Source organism: Acinonyx jubatus, chromosome B3 (assembly GCF_027475565.1).
Source record: "Acinonyx jubatus isolate Ajub_Pintada_27869175 chromosome B3, VMU_Ajub_asm_v1.0, whole genome shotgun sequence".
NCBI classification, from domain to species: Eukaryota; Metazoa; Chordata; class Mammalia; order Carnivora; family Felidae; genus Acinonyx; species Acinonyx jubatus.
The window spans coordinates 61,235,391-61,251,393 of NC_069386.1; the positions used below are offsets into that span (position 1 = coordinate 61,235,391).

The 16,003-nt window shown below is 37.1% G+C and overlaps 1 protein-coding gene across 4 annotated transcripts in view; it reads right to left on the reverse strand.

The window, feature by feature from the left end:
- The window catches only part of KNL1 (kinetochore scaffold 1), a 67,786-nt gene that overhangs the window by 22,231 nt on the left and 29,552 nt on the right, over positions 1-16,003 (reverse strand). For all 4 annotated transcript variants that reach the window (XM_027066954.2, XM_027066957.2, XM_027066958.2 and 1 more), the window contains 5 exons: positions 14,853-14,905; positions 9,017-14,095; positions 7,001-7,139; positions 6,551-6,618; positions 5,903-6,001 (listed from right to left, as the gene is read on the reverse strand). In XM_027066954.2, the coding sequence (XP_026922755.1) occupies positions 5,903-6,001; positions 6,551-6,618; positions 7,001-7,139; positions 9,017-14,095; positions 14,853-14,905 (5,438 nt within the window). The remainder of the gene's footprint in view (positions 1-5,902; positions 6,002-6,550; positions 6,619-7,000; positions 7,140-9,016; positions 14,096-14,852; positions 14,906-16,003) is intronic.

Consider the following 16,003-nt stretch of genomic DNA (forward strand, 5'->3'; position numbering starts at 1 on the left):
GGTAAAGGAATATTTCTTTTTATAGAAGTATTTGGACAATAAATGAAAAATAAATGATAGATTAGTTTACAACTACTACTTTACAACTCCTAATTACTAGATCTAGATAATGATCATTAATGGCTGCCTATTCATCATCATCACACATTATTTCCTGATGAAAGAAGGACTATAAAGTGAACTTGAAAAAAACTCTGAATCTGATAAAGCTTCTGCCACTTTACAAAAAATACAAAGCATAGATAAAAGTTGGGTGTGCACAACTGGCAAAATCCATTTAGTGGTAAACTCTACAAAAAAAAAAAAAATAATAAACCTGGTTTCTTCACTAAAAAGAAAAAAAAAAGGAGACAGAGATGGAATGGGACCTTACAGTTTAGGAGATGACTAAAGATATCAACCAATTATATTATTTTGACCTCATTTGGGTCTCAATTTAGTAAACTGGAAGGAAGATAATGCTGAAGACAATGAGGAAAAGAAAAATACTGATTGAATAATCATTTTAAGGTATGATTATTATGTTTGGATATGTTTTTAAAATATGAGTCTTCATCTTTTTAGGGATATGTATTGAAAATGATGCCTGGGATTTGGTTCAAAATAACAGGAAGGAGGCAGGGAAATGCAGAGACAAAACAAGAGTTGATAAATTTTGAAGTTTGGTGATGTATACATGGGGAGATCATTGAACTATTCTCTATTTTTGTCTATGTTTGACATTTCCTATAATAATAAAAGTCTCTTTACAAAGGGTAGGGTTCCTCCTGAACCTTCATAACCACCAGTGAAACACAGGGCCATGTTCCTAGAGATTCATCAGGAGTACAAGTGTCAATGGGTACCAGGCTCATGCACTGTGGGTACATATGGGCTGCAACTGTCCATGCCATATGCACAGTTGGGTTAATTTGCTACACCGTGAACCCAGGACTATGTACACCAGCGACCCTCCTCCCTGACTTATCTATTTTGATTAAGTACCCAATTTATGCACAATCAGCTCTTGGCTATTTCAGGCCTGGCAGGGGTACCTGCAATAGTTCCTTGATATCCCTGAGGAGGGTGTAAATTATAGTACTTCTGCCTGAGGCACTCCCTGCACATAATGAGCATCATGGGACACTACAAAAGCACCATTTGCTGGTGATGCCTTCTGAGCTCCTGTAACTGCAAACACATATGGGAGCTGTATATGTGTCTCTAAGGGGTAGCACACACTTCCCCACTTGCCTCAAGAACATTCTCCTCAGGGGTGCCTGGCTGGCTCAGTTGGTAGATCATGTGACTTTTTAAAATGTAATCTCTACACCCAACGTTAGGCTTGAACTCACGGCCCCAAGATCAAGAGCTGGATGCTCTGACTGAGCCAGCCAGGCATCCTGAGCATGTGACTCTTGATCTTGGGGCTGTGAGTTCAAGCCCCATGTTGGGTGTAGAGCTTACTTTAAAAAAAACAAAAAAAGAGAAAGAAAAGAAAAAGGAAGGAGAAAAAAAACCACTTTCCTCGGTTCCACCCTAAAATAGACTCATAGTTATCCAAGTCCTGGATCAGACGCCCATAGCTGTGAACTTCATTTTCAATGGTCCATATGTACCTCTTTGGCTTGTCCCTACTTTGGAATTTTAAATTTCTTTCCTGGATAGCATAAACTCTCTTTCCATCTCTATGGGTTTGTTACCAGATCTATTTCCCTAACACTGATCCTCCTGACCTCTGCAAGGCCTGAGAGGAAAGGGGAAGATTCAGACCTTAAGGGTAGCTAACCTAAGGGTTAGCTCCTTAAGTGTCCTCTTCTTCACCTCTTCTGCCAGCAGCGTCTCTGCTCGTATAGTTCCCCTCTGCTTTCTCCTAGTCCCCTGGTACTCTTTCTGCTTTTCCTAAGAAGTTGTAGACTCTGGATCCACATCTAGACAGCTTTCTACTCCACATCTACAGGTGAAACAAGAGGATTCTAGTGGGAATCTAGTGGATAGCTATAGTGATAAGAATAATGAGGTTGGGGACACAAAAGATGTGTGCCCATTTTCTCACTTTCCATCTTTGATTCACACTTCACATTTAGATATACAATTCTCCTGGAATTGATTTCTTTCTAAACAGCTTTATTAAAGTTTAATTCACATACCATATAATTCATACATTTAAGTATACAATTAAATAATTTTTTAACGTTTATTCACAGGGTTGTGCAATCATCAACCACAATCTAATTTAGAGCATTTTCATCCCCCTGTAAGAAACCCTGTACCCATTAGGTGTCACTCTGCATTGTCTTCCACCCCCATTTCAGCCCCAAAAAACCACTAAGTTCACATTTTGGCTATTATGAATAGTGCTCATGTACAAGTTTTGTGTGGATGTATATATCCAGTTCTCTTGGGAATATACTTAGAAGTGGGATTGCTGAATCTTATAATAGTTCTATGTTTAACTTTTTGAGAAAATGCCAAACTGTTTTCCAAAGTGGCTGTACCATTTTACATTCCCACCAGCAATGTATGAAAGAAAATTCTAATTTCTCTACATCCTTGCCAATACTTTATTTCCTATCTTTTTGATTACAGCCATCATAGTAGTTGTGAAGTGGTAACTCATTTCTGTTTTAACTTGCATTTCCTTAATGACTAATGATGCTGAACATGTTTTCTTCTACTCGTGGGCCTTTTGTATATGTTCTTCAGACAAATGTTTATTCAGATCCCTTTGACTACTTTCTTTTTTTTAAGTTTTTACTTATTTGTTTATTTTTGAGACAGTGAAAGTGCAAGCAGGAAAGGGGCGGAGAAAAGAAGAGACAAAATCCCAAGCAGGCTCTGTGCTGTCAGCACAGAACCCAACACAGGGCTTGAACTCAGGAACCATGAAGTCATGACCTGAGCCAGCATCAAGAGTCAGACGCTGAACCGACTGAGCCACCCAGGCACCCCTAGATTCTCTTGACTGTTTTTTAATTAGGTTGTCTTTTTATTATTGAGTTGAAAAAGTTCTTTATATATTCTAGATACAAGTCCTTTATAAATGTAGGATTTGCCAATGTTTTCTCCCATTCTGTGGGTTGTCTTTTCACTTTCTTGATGGTATCACTTGTGGCACAAACGTTCTTTTTTTTTTTAAGTTTACTTATTTTGAGAGAGACAGAGATAGTGCAAGTGGGGGAGGGGCAGAGAGGGAGAGAGAATCCCAAGCAGGCTTTGTGCTGCCAGCGCAGAGCCTGATATGTGGCTGGAACGCACAAAGCCGCGAGATCATGACACAAGCCAAAACCGACTCTTACCCGACTGAGCCACCCAGGAACTTTTTAGACTTGATTTTGGCATCTTTCTCATAAACCAAATGTCCATAGATGTGTAGGTTCATTCATCCTTCCGTCCCTCCTTTCTTCTTCCTTCCCTCTCTCCCTTCATTATTTAAAACAAAAACTTTATTTTTATTTATTTAAAAGTTTATTTATTTTGAGAGAGAGACAGAGCATGAGCAGGGGAGGGGCAGAGAGAGGGAATCCCAAGCAGGCTCCATGCTGTCAGCATACAGCCCGATGAGGGGCTCAAACTCACGAACCATGAGATCATGACTTTAGCTGAAATCAAGTCAGATGTTCAACCGACTGAGCCACCTAGGTGCCCCAACAAAAACTTTTTTAAAAGCTCTATGCCCAGTGTGGGGCTTCAAGAGTCATATCCTCTACTGACTAAATCAGCCAGGTGCCCCTGTGTAGGTTCATTCTTTAAAAGCTAGATAGAACTCATCTGGTTCTAGTGACAATTTTAGTGGTAAGTTATAAAATAAAATTTTCGATGAGAATAAAAGTTTTCCATGTCTTAGGTTAATTTCGGTAATTTATACCTTGCTAAAAAATCATCTGGGGGTACCTGGGTGGCTCAGTCGGTTGAGCGTCCAACTTCGGCTCAGGTCATGATGTCACCACTTGTGAGTTTGAGCCCTGCATCAGGCTCTGTGCTGACAGCTCAGGGCCTGGAGCCTGCTTTGGATTCTGTGTCTCCCTCTCTCTCTGCCCCTCCCCAACTCACGCTCTGTCTATCTCTGTCTCTCAAAAATAAATAAACATTAAAAAAAATCATCTGGGTCTTAAAATTTGTTGTCAGAGTTGATGGATTTAAAAAAATCATTTTAATCTCTGGACAGGTCTTCTTTCTCAACCATCTATATTTTAGCTCTCTCTTTTTCTTTCTTTCTTTTTTAAATGTTTATTTACTTATTTTGAGAGAGTGCATGCACTCATGCACGCACAAGCAGGGGAGGGTCAGAGAGAGAGAGAGAGACAGAGAGAGAGAGAGAGAATCCCAAGCGGACTTTGGCTGTCAGCACAGAGCCCAATTGTGGGACTCTATCGCATTAACTGTGAGATCATGACCTGATGACCGGAGCTGAAATCAAGAGTTGGATGCTTAACTGACCAAGCCACCCAGGTGCTCATGTCTTTTTTTCTTAATTAGGGTCTTCAAGAGTTTTCTTATTTTATTGTTTTTTTCAAAGTACCAGTTTTTGGATTTGCTATTCTTTCTACTAATTTTTGTTTCCTGTCTCATTAGCTTTTACCATTTATCTGCATTAATTCTGTCTTCATGTCTTTTTTATGGATATTATTTTATGGTTCATTTTCCGATTTCTTTTTTTTTTTTTTTTTATTTAAAAAAATTTTTTAATGTTTATTTATTTTTGAGACAGAGAGAGACAGAGCATGAACAGGGGAGGGTCAGAGAGAGAGAGAGAGAGACACAGAATCTGAAGCAGGCTCCAGGCTCTGAACTGTCAGCACAGAGCCCGACGCAGGGCTCGAACTCACAGACCGCGAGATCACAACCTGAGCTGAAGTCAGACGCTTAACCGACTGAGCCACCAGGCGCCCCTCTTTTTTTTTTTCAATATTTATTTTTGAGAGAGTTTGTGAGTGCATGGTGTATACGCATGCATGAGTGGGGCAGAGGCAGAGAGGAGGACAGAGGATCCAAAGCAGACTCCATGCTGACAGCACAGATCCCGATGCGGGGCTTGAACTCATGAACCATGAGATCATGACTTGAGCCGAAATCAAGAGTCAGACGCTTAACCAAATGGGCCACCCAGACGCCCCTCATTTTCCAATTTCTTAAAGTGAGCATTAAAAATTCCTTTATTTTTAGGTTCTCTCCTATAATAACAATGATATCTAATACTTTTAATTTTCTGTTAAGTATAATTTTTGCTGTATTTCACATAGATTTGCATTAAATATTCTCCTTTACTGTGCTTTCTTAATGGTCTTGATTCCCTCTCTGATCTCACAGTTATCTACAAGTGTATTTCTCAATTTCCAAGAAGGTTAAGAATGTTTTAGTCCTTTTATTAGTTCTAATTTTATTGGATTAAGATCAGGTGATATTGTCCGTAAAATCTCCATTTTTTTTTCAGTCTGTTAATACTTTCTTTGTGGTCAAGGGCATAACTAATTTTTATAAATGTTCAACAGACTTAAGAGAAAAAAATATTCCTATTAAATTTTTCTATTAATCTTTTAAATTGAGTTTGTTGATTATATAATTCAAACATTGTATAATCTTACATAATTTTGATTTTGAAAAATGTTTATTAAAAATTTTTTATACTTGGATTTTTATAATAGTGTGAAAAAGTATATGTTCAAGAAAAAGGATCAAAGACAAAATACATAGCAAGGAATGAGAAAAAATAAAATTTCACCTTATCAAAATCTATGACACTACAAAAAATCAATTTTTATGCTAAGCACAATATACCTACTATAGAAAAACTTTCTGCAGGAAAATATGCTTCCTTAGATTCTTTTTCTGTTTTGTATAAACACACATTTTGATGCAGTCTGATAAACAAGTACAATACATTTTGACTGAGGTAACTATTTTGTCAAGAAATTGCACTTACTCTGGTTGGGAGATTGCTCTGTCGGGGTTTCTGTATCAAAATGTGGACCTGAAGAAGTATAAAGAACTCCTTTATTGTAATTTTCCCATCTTTGAGTTTCTGAGGAAAGAAAAAAAGTTTGCACAACTATTCAAAGTGAGTTCTTTTTGCCTGTAACACCCTACTTTGTTTCTAAATAGCTTACAGTATATTTGTGGAAATATCTAAATATCTGTACTATACATGAAAAGATTTTATCTAATAGTATTTCTTAATGTTATTCAGTAACAATAGAATTAAGAACAAATTATAAAACATAGGTCTTCTAATTGTGATTTCTACTCCATATGACTAATGAACATGCTGGGTCCTTAATAAAAAACACTTGTTTTCTGTATAGTTGAAGTATTTCATAATTAAAAAAACATTTTTTTAAGTTTCTTTTTTTTGAGAGAGAAAGAGTGAGCAGGGGAGGGGCAGAGAGAGAGAGAGAGAGAGGGAGAGAGCTGATCAGCCTGGGGCTTGATCTCTTGAACTGTGAGATCATGACCTGAGCCGAAATCAAAGACTTGGATACTTAACCGATTGAGCCACCCAAGCTCCCCTAAAAAAATTTAAAAACAAAAAGAGGAAAACAGTTGCAACAGAAACGTAAGTATTTTAACATACCTCCTTCAAGCTCTCTTCACAAATAGTGTCTCTGAGGAACTGTGATTCCATTTGACTATTGTGGTGTGCTAGAGGTAAAGCAAATTCAGGAGATGAACATGTCAAAACTGAATTGTAAGCTTAATTTTAACCATCATTCAGGTTTGTATGTGTGGTTCATTCTATTGAAGATATCCACTAGGATCTTTTGGGGAAGAGAGTCATTTATAGTGCAAAGTATATCACAATTTTAAGGCCCCATTCAATGTTTCTCTTACCGTTTATAGTCTATCACTTCTCAATTTATTAAAATTACTAAGAATTAAAAAGAGACTAAATATTTTACTTATCAATTAGCTATAACTCCCAAAAAGCTTAAATAAATTTTAAATATCTCCTAAACTGAAATACATTTATTATTAGTCAAGTAAGCAGATGACTTCTATTATTCAGCCTTCATGAAGATCTTACTGCTGAAGTCCAGAGAAGTCCCATCGGCCTTGATCGAATCCAGAGAACTGCTGCAACTACACGGTGTCCTGCTTAGGCTCTTTATTAATACACTGTTAGCATTTTTATCTATATCCCCTTCAGCATGGTGATCAAAAATCTGAAATTATCAATTAAGGAACATCATCAGCATGAAGTTAGGACTTTGTATACCTATAAATAACTAAATGTTTGTTAAATGCTAACAAATACTACTTCTTAACATAAAACTTATCTATAATTTATATGAAATACCTCAGTAACAAATTAGAATAAGTAATAAGCAACTTATTAAACCTTTAAAGTAATTTATTTAAGAATATATAGAAATCACCTTGTGCATTATACCGCATAAGCAAATGGTTTCTCAGATGTGTCTAAGTTAAAGACAGATCCAATGAACTGACAAATGTTGACCTATCCAATTATTTAACTACTAGCCCCCAGGGTCAGGGCTACTACGCTGAAATAAACCAGCATAGAAAATTGGCTATACATAGTGGCTCTGGCTAGAGCACAAAGAAACTTACTTCCAGGCTTTAGTACTTCTTTCCCCAGGTGACCAACATTCCTTTGGCTGATGTCAAATAAGGGATGTGGTCTTGCTTTTACCATTTTAGCCATTTGACTTTACAGCCTTAAACGCCATTTTCACCTACTACTTACATAAGTTTTGAAGACAACATGTTCTTGGTCTAAATGTTAGAATGTAATCTCCATGAGAACTGATTTTTTTTTCTGTAAATTCTCATTGATTCATTCCCAGCTCCTAAACAACACCCAGGACACAGCAGATATTCACTATCTACTGAACAAAATAATACTAATTTTTGGGGCGCCTGGGTGGCTCAGTCAGTTGAGAGTCCGACTTCAGCTCAGGTCATGATCTCACAGCTCGTGGGTTCGAGCCTCGTATCAGGCTCTGTGCTGACAGCTCGGAGCCTGGAGCCTGGAGCCTGCTTTGGACTCTGTGTCTCCCTCTCTCTCTGCCCCTAATCCACTTGCATTCTGTCTCTGTCTCTTTCAAAAATAAATAAACATTAAAAAAAATATTAATAATTTTTATGGAATCTTTTTAGTTTTAAATTTTCTATCACTGATACTACTTCAAAGCTTCATTTCCTCAGGACCTCATACTATAGAAGTACTAAAATAATTTTCTAAGCTCACACACATATTTCTTAATAGCATTTAAACTCTGTTTTCTATCAATCTCTGATACTTTCTAATCTTTATTTCTCCACCTATACAACTCAATTTGAGTGATAGGTTTCATTCTCTCCAAGTTATCTAAATGAGTATTCCTTCAACTTCAAAAAAAAAAAAAATCTATGACCTCTTTCATAAATTCAGAATCTCACTTACTTCACCTTGAGATACTGGGCTTGACTTAGGCATTCTCTCATTCACTAAAGAAATGGACTCTCAGCTTTCACGTATCTTCATTAGCCAAGAAAATTCAAGCAGGCTTTTCTTTATGCAGTTTGCATAACAAAAAGTTTTGTTTTGTTTTTTACCCTCTAGATATTTAGAACACTAAAGATAACTTTTCAAACTACATACACCCTGCGTGGAGATTCTCATATGCAAACACACAATGACAAATTGCACAATTTCAGCATTAATTTTTATACAACTTCCCATTTCATTTTTTTGTGATTTGTCACTTCAAATTGTTAGTCAAATAATTTCTTAACATGCCACACACGATTATTTCCCCAGCCCTATAGCTGGAAATAATCAATTCCTGCTCATCAACTTCTGCCTTAAAATTAAAATTCAAGGGCCACCTGTGTGGCTCAGTCAGTTACTGACTAAAGATTTCTGCTTAGGTCATGATCTCAGGGTCATGAGTTAGAGCCCTGAACTGGTGTGGAGGCTGCTTGGGATTCTCTCTTTGCCCCTCCCCTGCTCATGCACATGTGTTCTCTCTCTCAAAATAAATGAATACATATTTAAAAAAATAAATAACATTCCTTAGTTCAAGACAGAGCTTACCTCCTGATCTTGTGGAGTATCACTAAACCTAATCTCACTTTTTCTGATTTTTGTCTCATTCTGAATATCATCATCTTCTTGTGTCCAGGTTCTTTTTTGGCTATTACTGGTTTCTCTTATTTTATTTTCAGATGGTGAAATCTCTCTTTGATATGTCCCAATCAAAGCCTTTTCCTCAGTTTCTACGATAATAGAGTCTGAGGAATTAATCTCACCAGGGTATATTGGAAGGTTTTCCTCATTTATATATTGAGATGGACTTAAGTTCAGCTTAGTTGCAACAAACTCAATGCTTGATTCCTTACTGAAGACTGGTTGAGTTTCTAAGTGACTTAAATCAGCTGTATCTCCTTGAATCTGCTTCAGGTCATCAATACCAGTGACACTACAATTTCTCTTATTTGGCAATCTGGGCAAAAATATTCCCAAAGAACGTCTCCTTACTTTATCTTTTACAACTGTGAGTGGTACAGAGACAGTTTCAGTTCCATTATGAGAAATTTTATTTTCTTTATCTCTATCATCTTCAACATTGCTGGACACTGTGTTAATATTATGTATTTCTGTAGCTTGCTCTATACTCATATGATTGTGTGCCTTATTTACCAATGCAAGTAATTGTTCTGAAGAAGGTGGTATATGAGCAGTTTGGAAATCTAAACATTCTTCAGTTTTTCCATTCAAATTATTCAGATCTGATTTGACACTACTAAAACTTGCAGTATTAGATGCAATTTCAGGAGATGATGCTTCTCTAGAATTAGCATGAGTGTGAATAACTTGCTTAGTCAAGTCAGAGTTACTGTGGAAATCTGTATTGTATTTAGCTGCCTGAATATTTTTCCTCAGCTCTTTTTTACAGGCTATAGTATACTGTTGGGCATTATTGAGCATTTTGGACTCATTTGCACATGTGGGTACAGAAGAATTTCCCATAACAATATTTAAATCCTTATTTCCAGTGTTAGACAATACTGTTTCATCTTTATTCACAATTATTTGTCCTTGTTGAGATAATGGAGATAGCTGGGTTGAGAGATGAGGTTTAGAAGCCACACAGACATCATCAACAAAGGTCATCTTTAAATTATGTTCTGCCTTATCAACAAAGCCCTCCATTTGATCCTTTGGGAGCTTAAAAGATACTCGCTTTGAATTAGGTTTAGTTACCTCCCCCAGATCTTGACTATATATTAAAGTTTGATTAGCTATCACATTTTGGGGCTCCTTAATCAGATCTTGATCTTTGAGCACTGTTGTAGCACAGTCTAAGTGTCCTTTGGTAATGGTTTGAGTAACTTCTTCCTCTAACAAAGAACAAGAAGCAGAGAGAGGCAGTCCCTCAGATTTCAAGTAATATTCATTGGCTAAATTGTTTGCATAAACAAGATTGTTTTGCATTGGGCAATTACTGGCTTTCTCATCTTTATCATCTGAGGACATGACATTCCCCTCCAAATTGTCAAAATAGGAAATAGCATTTGGTAAACAGGAATAATTATCACTGGATCCACACATAGCAGTTGCATGACTGTTTGTAAAATCCATGTTTCTTCTATCTGTACTATTTAACTGACAGCTTTCAGTTTTGGCTTTTTCCAATGTATAGGCCTGGTCTACAACTTTCCCCCTGACCTGCTCATCCACAGTCTTATTGAATTTGATCATTTCTAACTGACTTTGACCCCCAGACAGTGTATTAATAGGAACAGAGGGTATCACATGATGCTTTTGCTCAGAGTAAACAATTTTGTTTTCTACAGCCAGTGCTTGTTTTTCAGTGAGTTCTTGAATAGAGTGACCATCATTATGAAAAGAAATACCCAAGGTTTTTCCTTTAGCTATTCCAAATTTAGGGCACTCTTGAAGAATTTCCTCTGTGGCTTGACAATCAATGAAAACAGTATGGGATTTGGTAACTTCCAGATCACAGTGATTATCTACAAACATTACAGTTTTGTCCATAGGCCTAGTAGTTATTTTATCTGGTGAGACAGTTTCACATTCTAAGGCAGTTGTGTGACTTCTAGTCATCTCCATGTCATCCTGCCCACATGTATACAAAACAGTTTTAGAAGTTCCTGCCAAAGGCACCAAACGGGAATCCTCTCTATCTTCCAGGACACTTTTGTTACTTATTTTCACTGTACAACTCTGGGTGATATCCATACCATTTTTATCATTTTTGAAAAATGCAGTTTTGTCATTTTTGAGACTAAGGCTTTTCCTTCTCTGACTTTTGCGTGATATAGTATCATTCAGAAGTTCAGGCTTTGGTACATCTTTGTCATTTTTCCAAACGGTTGATTTAGGCACTTCCATGTTATCACCAGCTATAAATCCTACAGCTTTCTCTATAGGACCAATGTTAGGCCATTCTGTCAGTGGTGTTAGCTTATTGACTTTTGCTGCTGAATGGTCACTTTCACCATTCTCTGGAAAGAAAACACTGTCCTCTGCAGAAGGAAATGTCACTCTTGGCTTTTCTGGGCTTTTTCTTTTGCATAGTTCAAAGTCAGGTCTGTCTGTAAGCACAGTCCTATCCTTTGCTTGGAAGTCAATGAAAACAGTGTGGGACTTTGTCATTTCCAGTTCATTGTAATTATCTACAAACATTACAGTTTTGTCAACAGGCCTAGTGATTTCGTCCAGTGAGACAGTTTTACATTCTATAGCAGTTGTGTGACTTCTAGTGACCTCCATGTCATCTTGCCCACACGTATACAAAACAGTTTTAGAAGTTCCTGCCAAAGGCACCAAATGAAAATCTTGTTCATTTAATAAAGGTTTATGATTTATTTCCACTGTAAAACTCTTGGTGATATCCATATCATTCTCATCACCCTCTGAAAATACAATAGTCTTATCAACTTTTAGTCTGCCAACACTTTTCCTTCCACAAATTTTGACATCTTGCTTTTCATTCAGAAATCCAAGTTTCTGTATACTTTTGTCCTCCAACACATCTATGTTATCATTAGAAACAAATACTCCAATTTTCTCTGCAGGAGTTTTACTACATTTTTCGACTTTTACAGCTATCTGTTTGTTTACTGTTGTCAGCTGGCTGTTAGTATTTTCTAAATCAGTCTTACCCAATTCTTGTACCTCAGAAGGACCAAATCCAATGACAACAGTATGACTCTTGGTTAGATCCATATTTTGTTCTTCCTCTGAACAAATAATTGTCTTGTCATGAGAACAGTCAAGTGTGGGATTGCCTAAACTTTTCCTTAGTGGCTCAGGCAGTTTAGAATTCTGGCCTGATGCAGATTTCACTGTGTAACTGTTAACAGCAATATTATGATTTTTCATGGTAGACTGTCCTTCTAATACAGAAAATGACTCTGTGGTAGGAAATAAAGGTTGCTGACATAAAACTGTATTTCCACTATTTCCCAGTGTTACTTGTTTCTCAAGATTTCCACCAGAGTATACCATATTATGGCTTGTTGCTATGTCTTGATTAGCATCAGCTGACTGAGGAGAATCTTTGTCAAGATAGGGTGCAATCTTGAAAACTTGATCTTTGTCTTTGCCCCAGGTGTCAGTTGGGGTGTTTTTAGATATTCTGTCTGGCTGTTGGGATGGTTCCATATGACTTTTGGTCATTTCTTCCCATTCATTTGAAGAGCTTTTGCTTTGAGAGTGAAATTTACTGGTATTCTCAGATGTTAGATTGTAAGATGCAAGAGGAACTTGACTTCCTAGGTTAGTTGTGTGGCTTCTACTCAAATCCATATCTTCATCTGTGAATATTTCAGTCTTTTTGTCAGTCAATGAAAAGGATGAAGAATTTGCCAGGCTCTGCTGTAATCTTCCCTTAAATTCATGAGGAACTGAGCTACAATTTATATTTATTTCTTCATCCTCTGACATGGTTTTGAGATTTTGGAGCATCATTTCTTTTTCAGATACTCGTGTGTCTGCTCTCTGTATGTTTGTCTGATCTTGTTTAAAAATCTGATTATCTATTGCAACTGTATGACTCCTGGTAATGTCCATGCTATCCTCTCCTAAATAAACAGTTTTCTCTGTGACAAGAGACATGGTATCTGGATTGGGATATATTTTAGAATAATTACTCTCATTCTTCAGTAAATTTTTCTCTTCTCTCATACCTGAGAGACACTTGGTTAGTTCCATAGCATCATTACTGCTAGAACAGAAAAATGTTTTATGATCTTGAGTAGCTGGGCTCACACATATAGATTCTGGGATCATGGCCAATGTTCTGGCATCTTGGTTAGAAGTCTGTGTGACTATGTGAGTTTCTGTCTCTGTAATAGGACTTCTGATAGTATGTATTTCACCCTTAGGGTTGAAAGAAGGGTCTTGAAAAGCAGCACTCAGTTTATTCTTTAAGAATGTCTTCTTTCCTGGAGCTTTAGTTCCATAAGCTGTTGGAATATCCATCATGACATTCTGAGTTTGATTTTCTGTATTAGATAAATTATCTGCTGAGGGAAAATTCTGGATAGTGTGATTAACTGTCAAGTCCATAAAGTCATTGCCATAAATTGTAATATCATCACCTTTAAATTCCCTTAAGCTGGTCTCACTGGATGTGTGAACCAAAGTCTGAATATTGGCTGTATGACACTGGGTGAAATTCATCTCATCATCTTGTTCTCTAAAGATTCTAGTCATATTATTGCTATTTTCATCTACCCTAAGAGATACATGCATTTGATGTACAGAAGAGGCCCTATTTGATTCTTTGGGATGAACAGATATCTCAAAATTTTCTTTATCCGGTCCTGTTAAAGCATTAGATTTTCCTGTTTTCAATCTTTTTATGAAGTCATTAAAATTTATTTTCTTTTCTGAAGAAGTGCTTTGATCCATGGAAAAATTTAATTCCTTTTTCATTCCTAAATCCTTAGTATGGAGCTTTAAGTTAGCCAGAAATGATGTGGTATCTATCTTAGTGGATTTTTCACTTTTGGTACAATCTAAAAGGCCTTTGGTAATCATCACAGTGTGACTTGTTGTTAGATCCATCTGGTTTTCATCTGAAAAGACGACTGTCTGGTCATGTGCATGTTTCTTTTCATGGCTGTGTTCTGCAACTGAAATCTATAATGAAAGCAAAATGTAGGAGATTAGATCAAATGCAAACTTTTAGAAAGGTATTTTATAACATGTACTATATACAGAGTACTATATAAACAATCCTCAATGATGGTTTCATGATATACTGTTTGTCTGAATCAGTGACATGGTATGTAGCATATTTTTGCACAAATTGAAAGTTCAAGGTTAATTATACACCTACTAGAACGACTAAAACATGAAAAAGACTGACGATGTCAATTATAATAAAAATTCTAATTACTAGTTAGATAGGTCATTCTCACGCTAAATAAAAAAGACTGAGAAAGGGATAAGTGCATGACAGCTAATTTATAGTATGCTCTACTCTTAGAAGTTGGGTTCTTTTTGAATCTTAAAGCAGTGGTTTTATTTGTAAGGATACAGCCTAACTTCTTGCTACTCAAAGTACGGTCCGTGCACTAGTATCATCAGGAGATTAGAAGTAAAGAATCACAGGGCCTGCGCCAGATGTACTGGAAAAGTATCTATATTTCAACAAAATCCTGAGTTCATATGCTCATTACAGTTTGAGAAGTCCTGATATAATTAATATATTTCCCTATTATTTATACTGGTTGTGACTGAACTGTCCTTAGTTAACTGAAAAGGTAAGAAGTTTTCCAGTCTATGCTGGTCCACTTTGGTAATTAACCACTAAATCATGCCATTACCATTAATGTTTTTGTGTGTTAACTATCAAGGGAGACTAAAATATAAAGGCACATGCATGAACTCATACCTCTCTCTGTTGCATCTGAGACTGAATGGGAGCACAAAGCAATGTGTTCATTCCTATTGAAAAAGAAGAAAAAACTATAGTCAATAAGAAAAAAATATATTATCAAGAGCCTGATTTTTCTTTCCTTAGGTTCTTTATCATTTATGAGTATTTACTTAGTATTATCAGTTACTAAGCCCTTCATAAGAACTTAGGTATTAAATTTCATTAAGACTTCCAATTGTCCCATTTTAGGGACAGAGAGATCAGCGATTATTATATTCTCTATGTGACTGAAATATTTTTAGAATGTGGTAAATTTGTTTTATCAAAGTTTATTTATTTTGAGAGAGAGAGAGCAAATGAAGGAGAGGCAGAGAGAGGGAGAGAATCCCAAGCAGGCTCCACGCTCAGCATGGAGCCCAATGCGGGGCCCAATCTCACAGCTGTGAGATTATGACCTGAGCCAATATCAAGAGTTAGACGCTTTGGGGTGCCAGGGTGGCTCAGTCGGTTGAGTGACCGACTTCGGCTCAGGTCATGATCTCATGGTTTGTGAGTTCGAGCCCCGTGTTGGGCTCTGTGCTGACAGCTCGGAGCCTGGAGCCTGCTTGATTCTGTGTCTCCCTCTCTCTCTGCCCCTCCCCCACTCATGCTCGGTCTCTGTCTCAGAAATAAATAAACATTAAAAAAAAAAAAGAGACACTTAACCAACTGAGCCACTCAGGCACTCCTAGGATGTAGTGATTTAAAAAAAAAAATTTTTTTTTTAATGTTTATTTATTTTAGAGACAGAGAGACCGAGCACAAGCAGGGGAGGGGCAGAGAGAGCCAGAGACAGAATCCGAAGCAGGCTGCAGGCTCTGAGCTGTCAGCACAGAGCCAGACGCGGGGCTCGAACCCACAAACCAGGAGATCATGACCTGAGCTGAAGTCAGACACCCAACCGACTAAGCCACCCAAACGCCCCACGGATGTAGTGATTTTAAAGGGGGAACTGTAAAGTTGGAAAGTTTGGAGTACTTTTTTTTCCCCACCATTTTATTTTTATTCTCTGGATAGTAGAGGTTACATGGGAAAGAATACCCAGCTGATGAGATAGATATGTTAGAGTAAGGAGTAACTGGGTGGCTCAGTTGGTTGAATGTCAGACTCTTGGTTTCAGCTCAGGT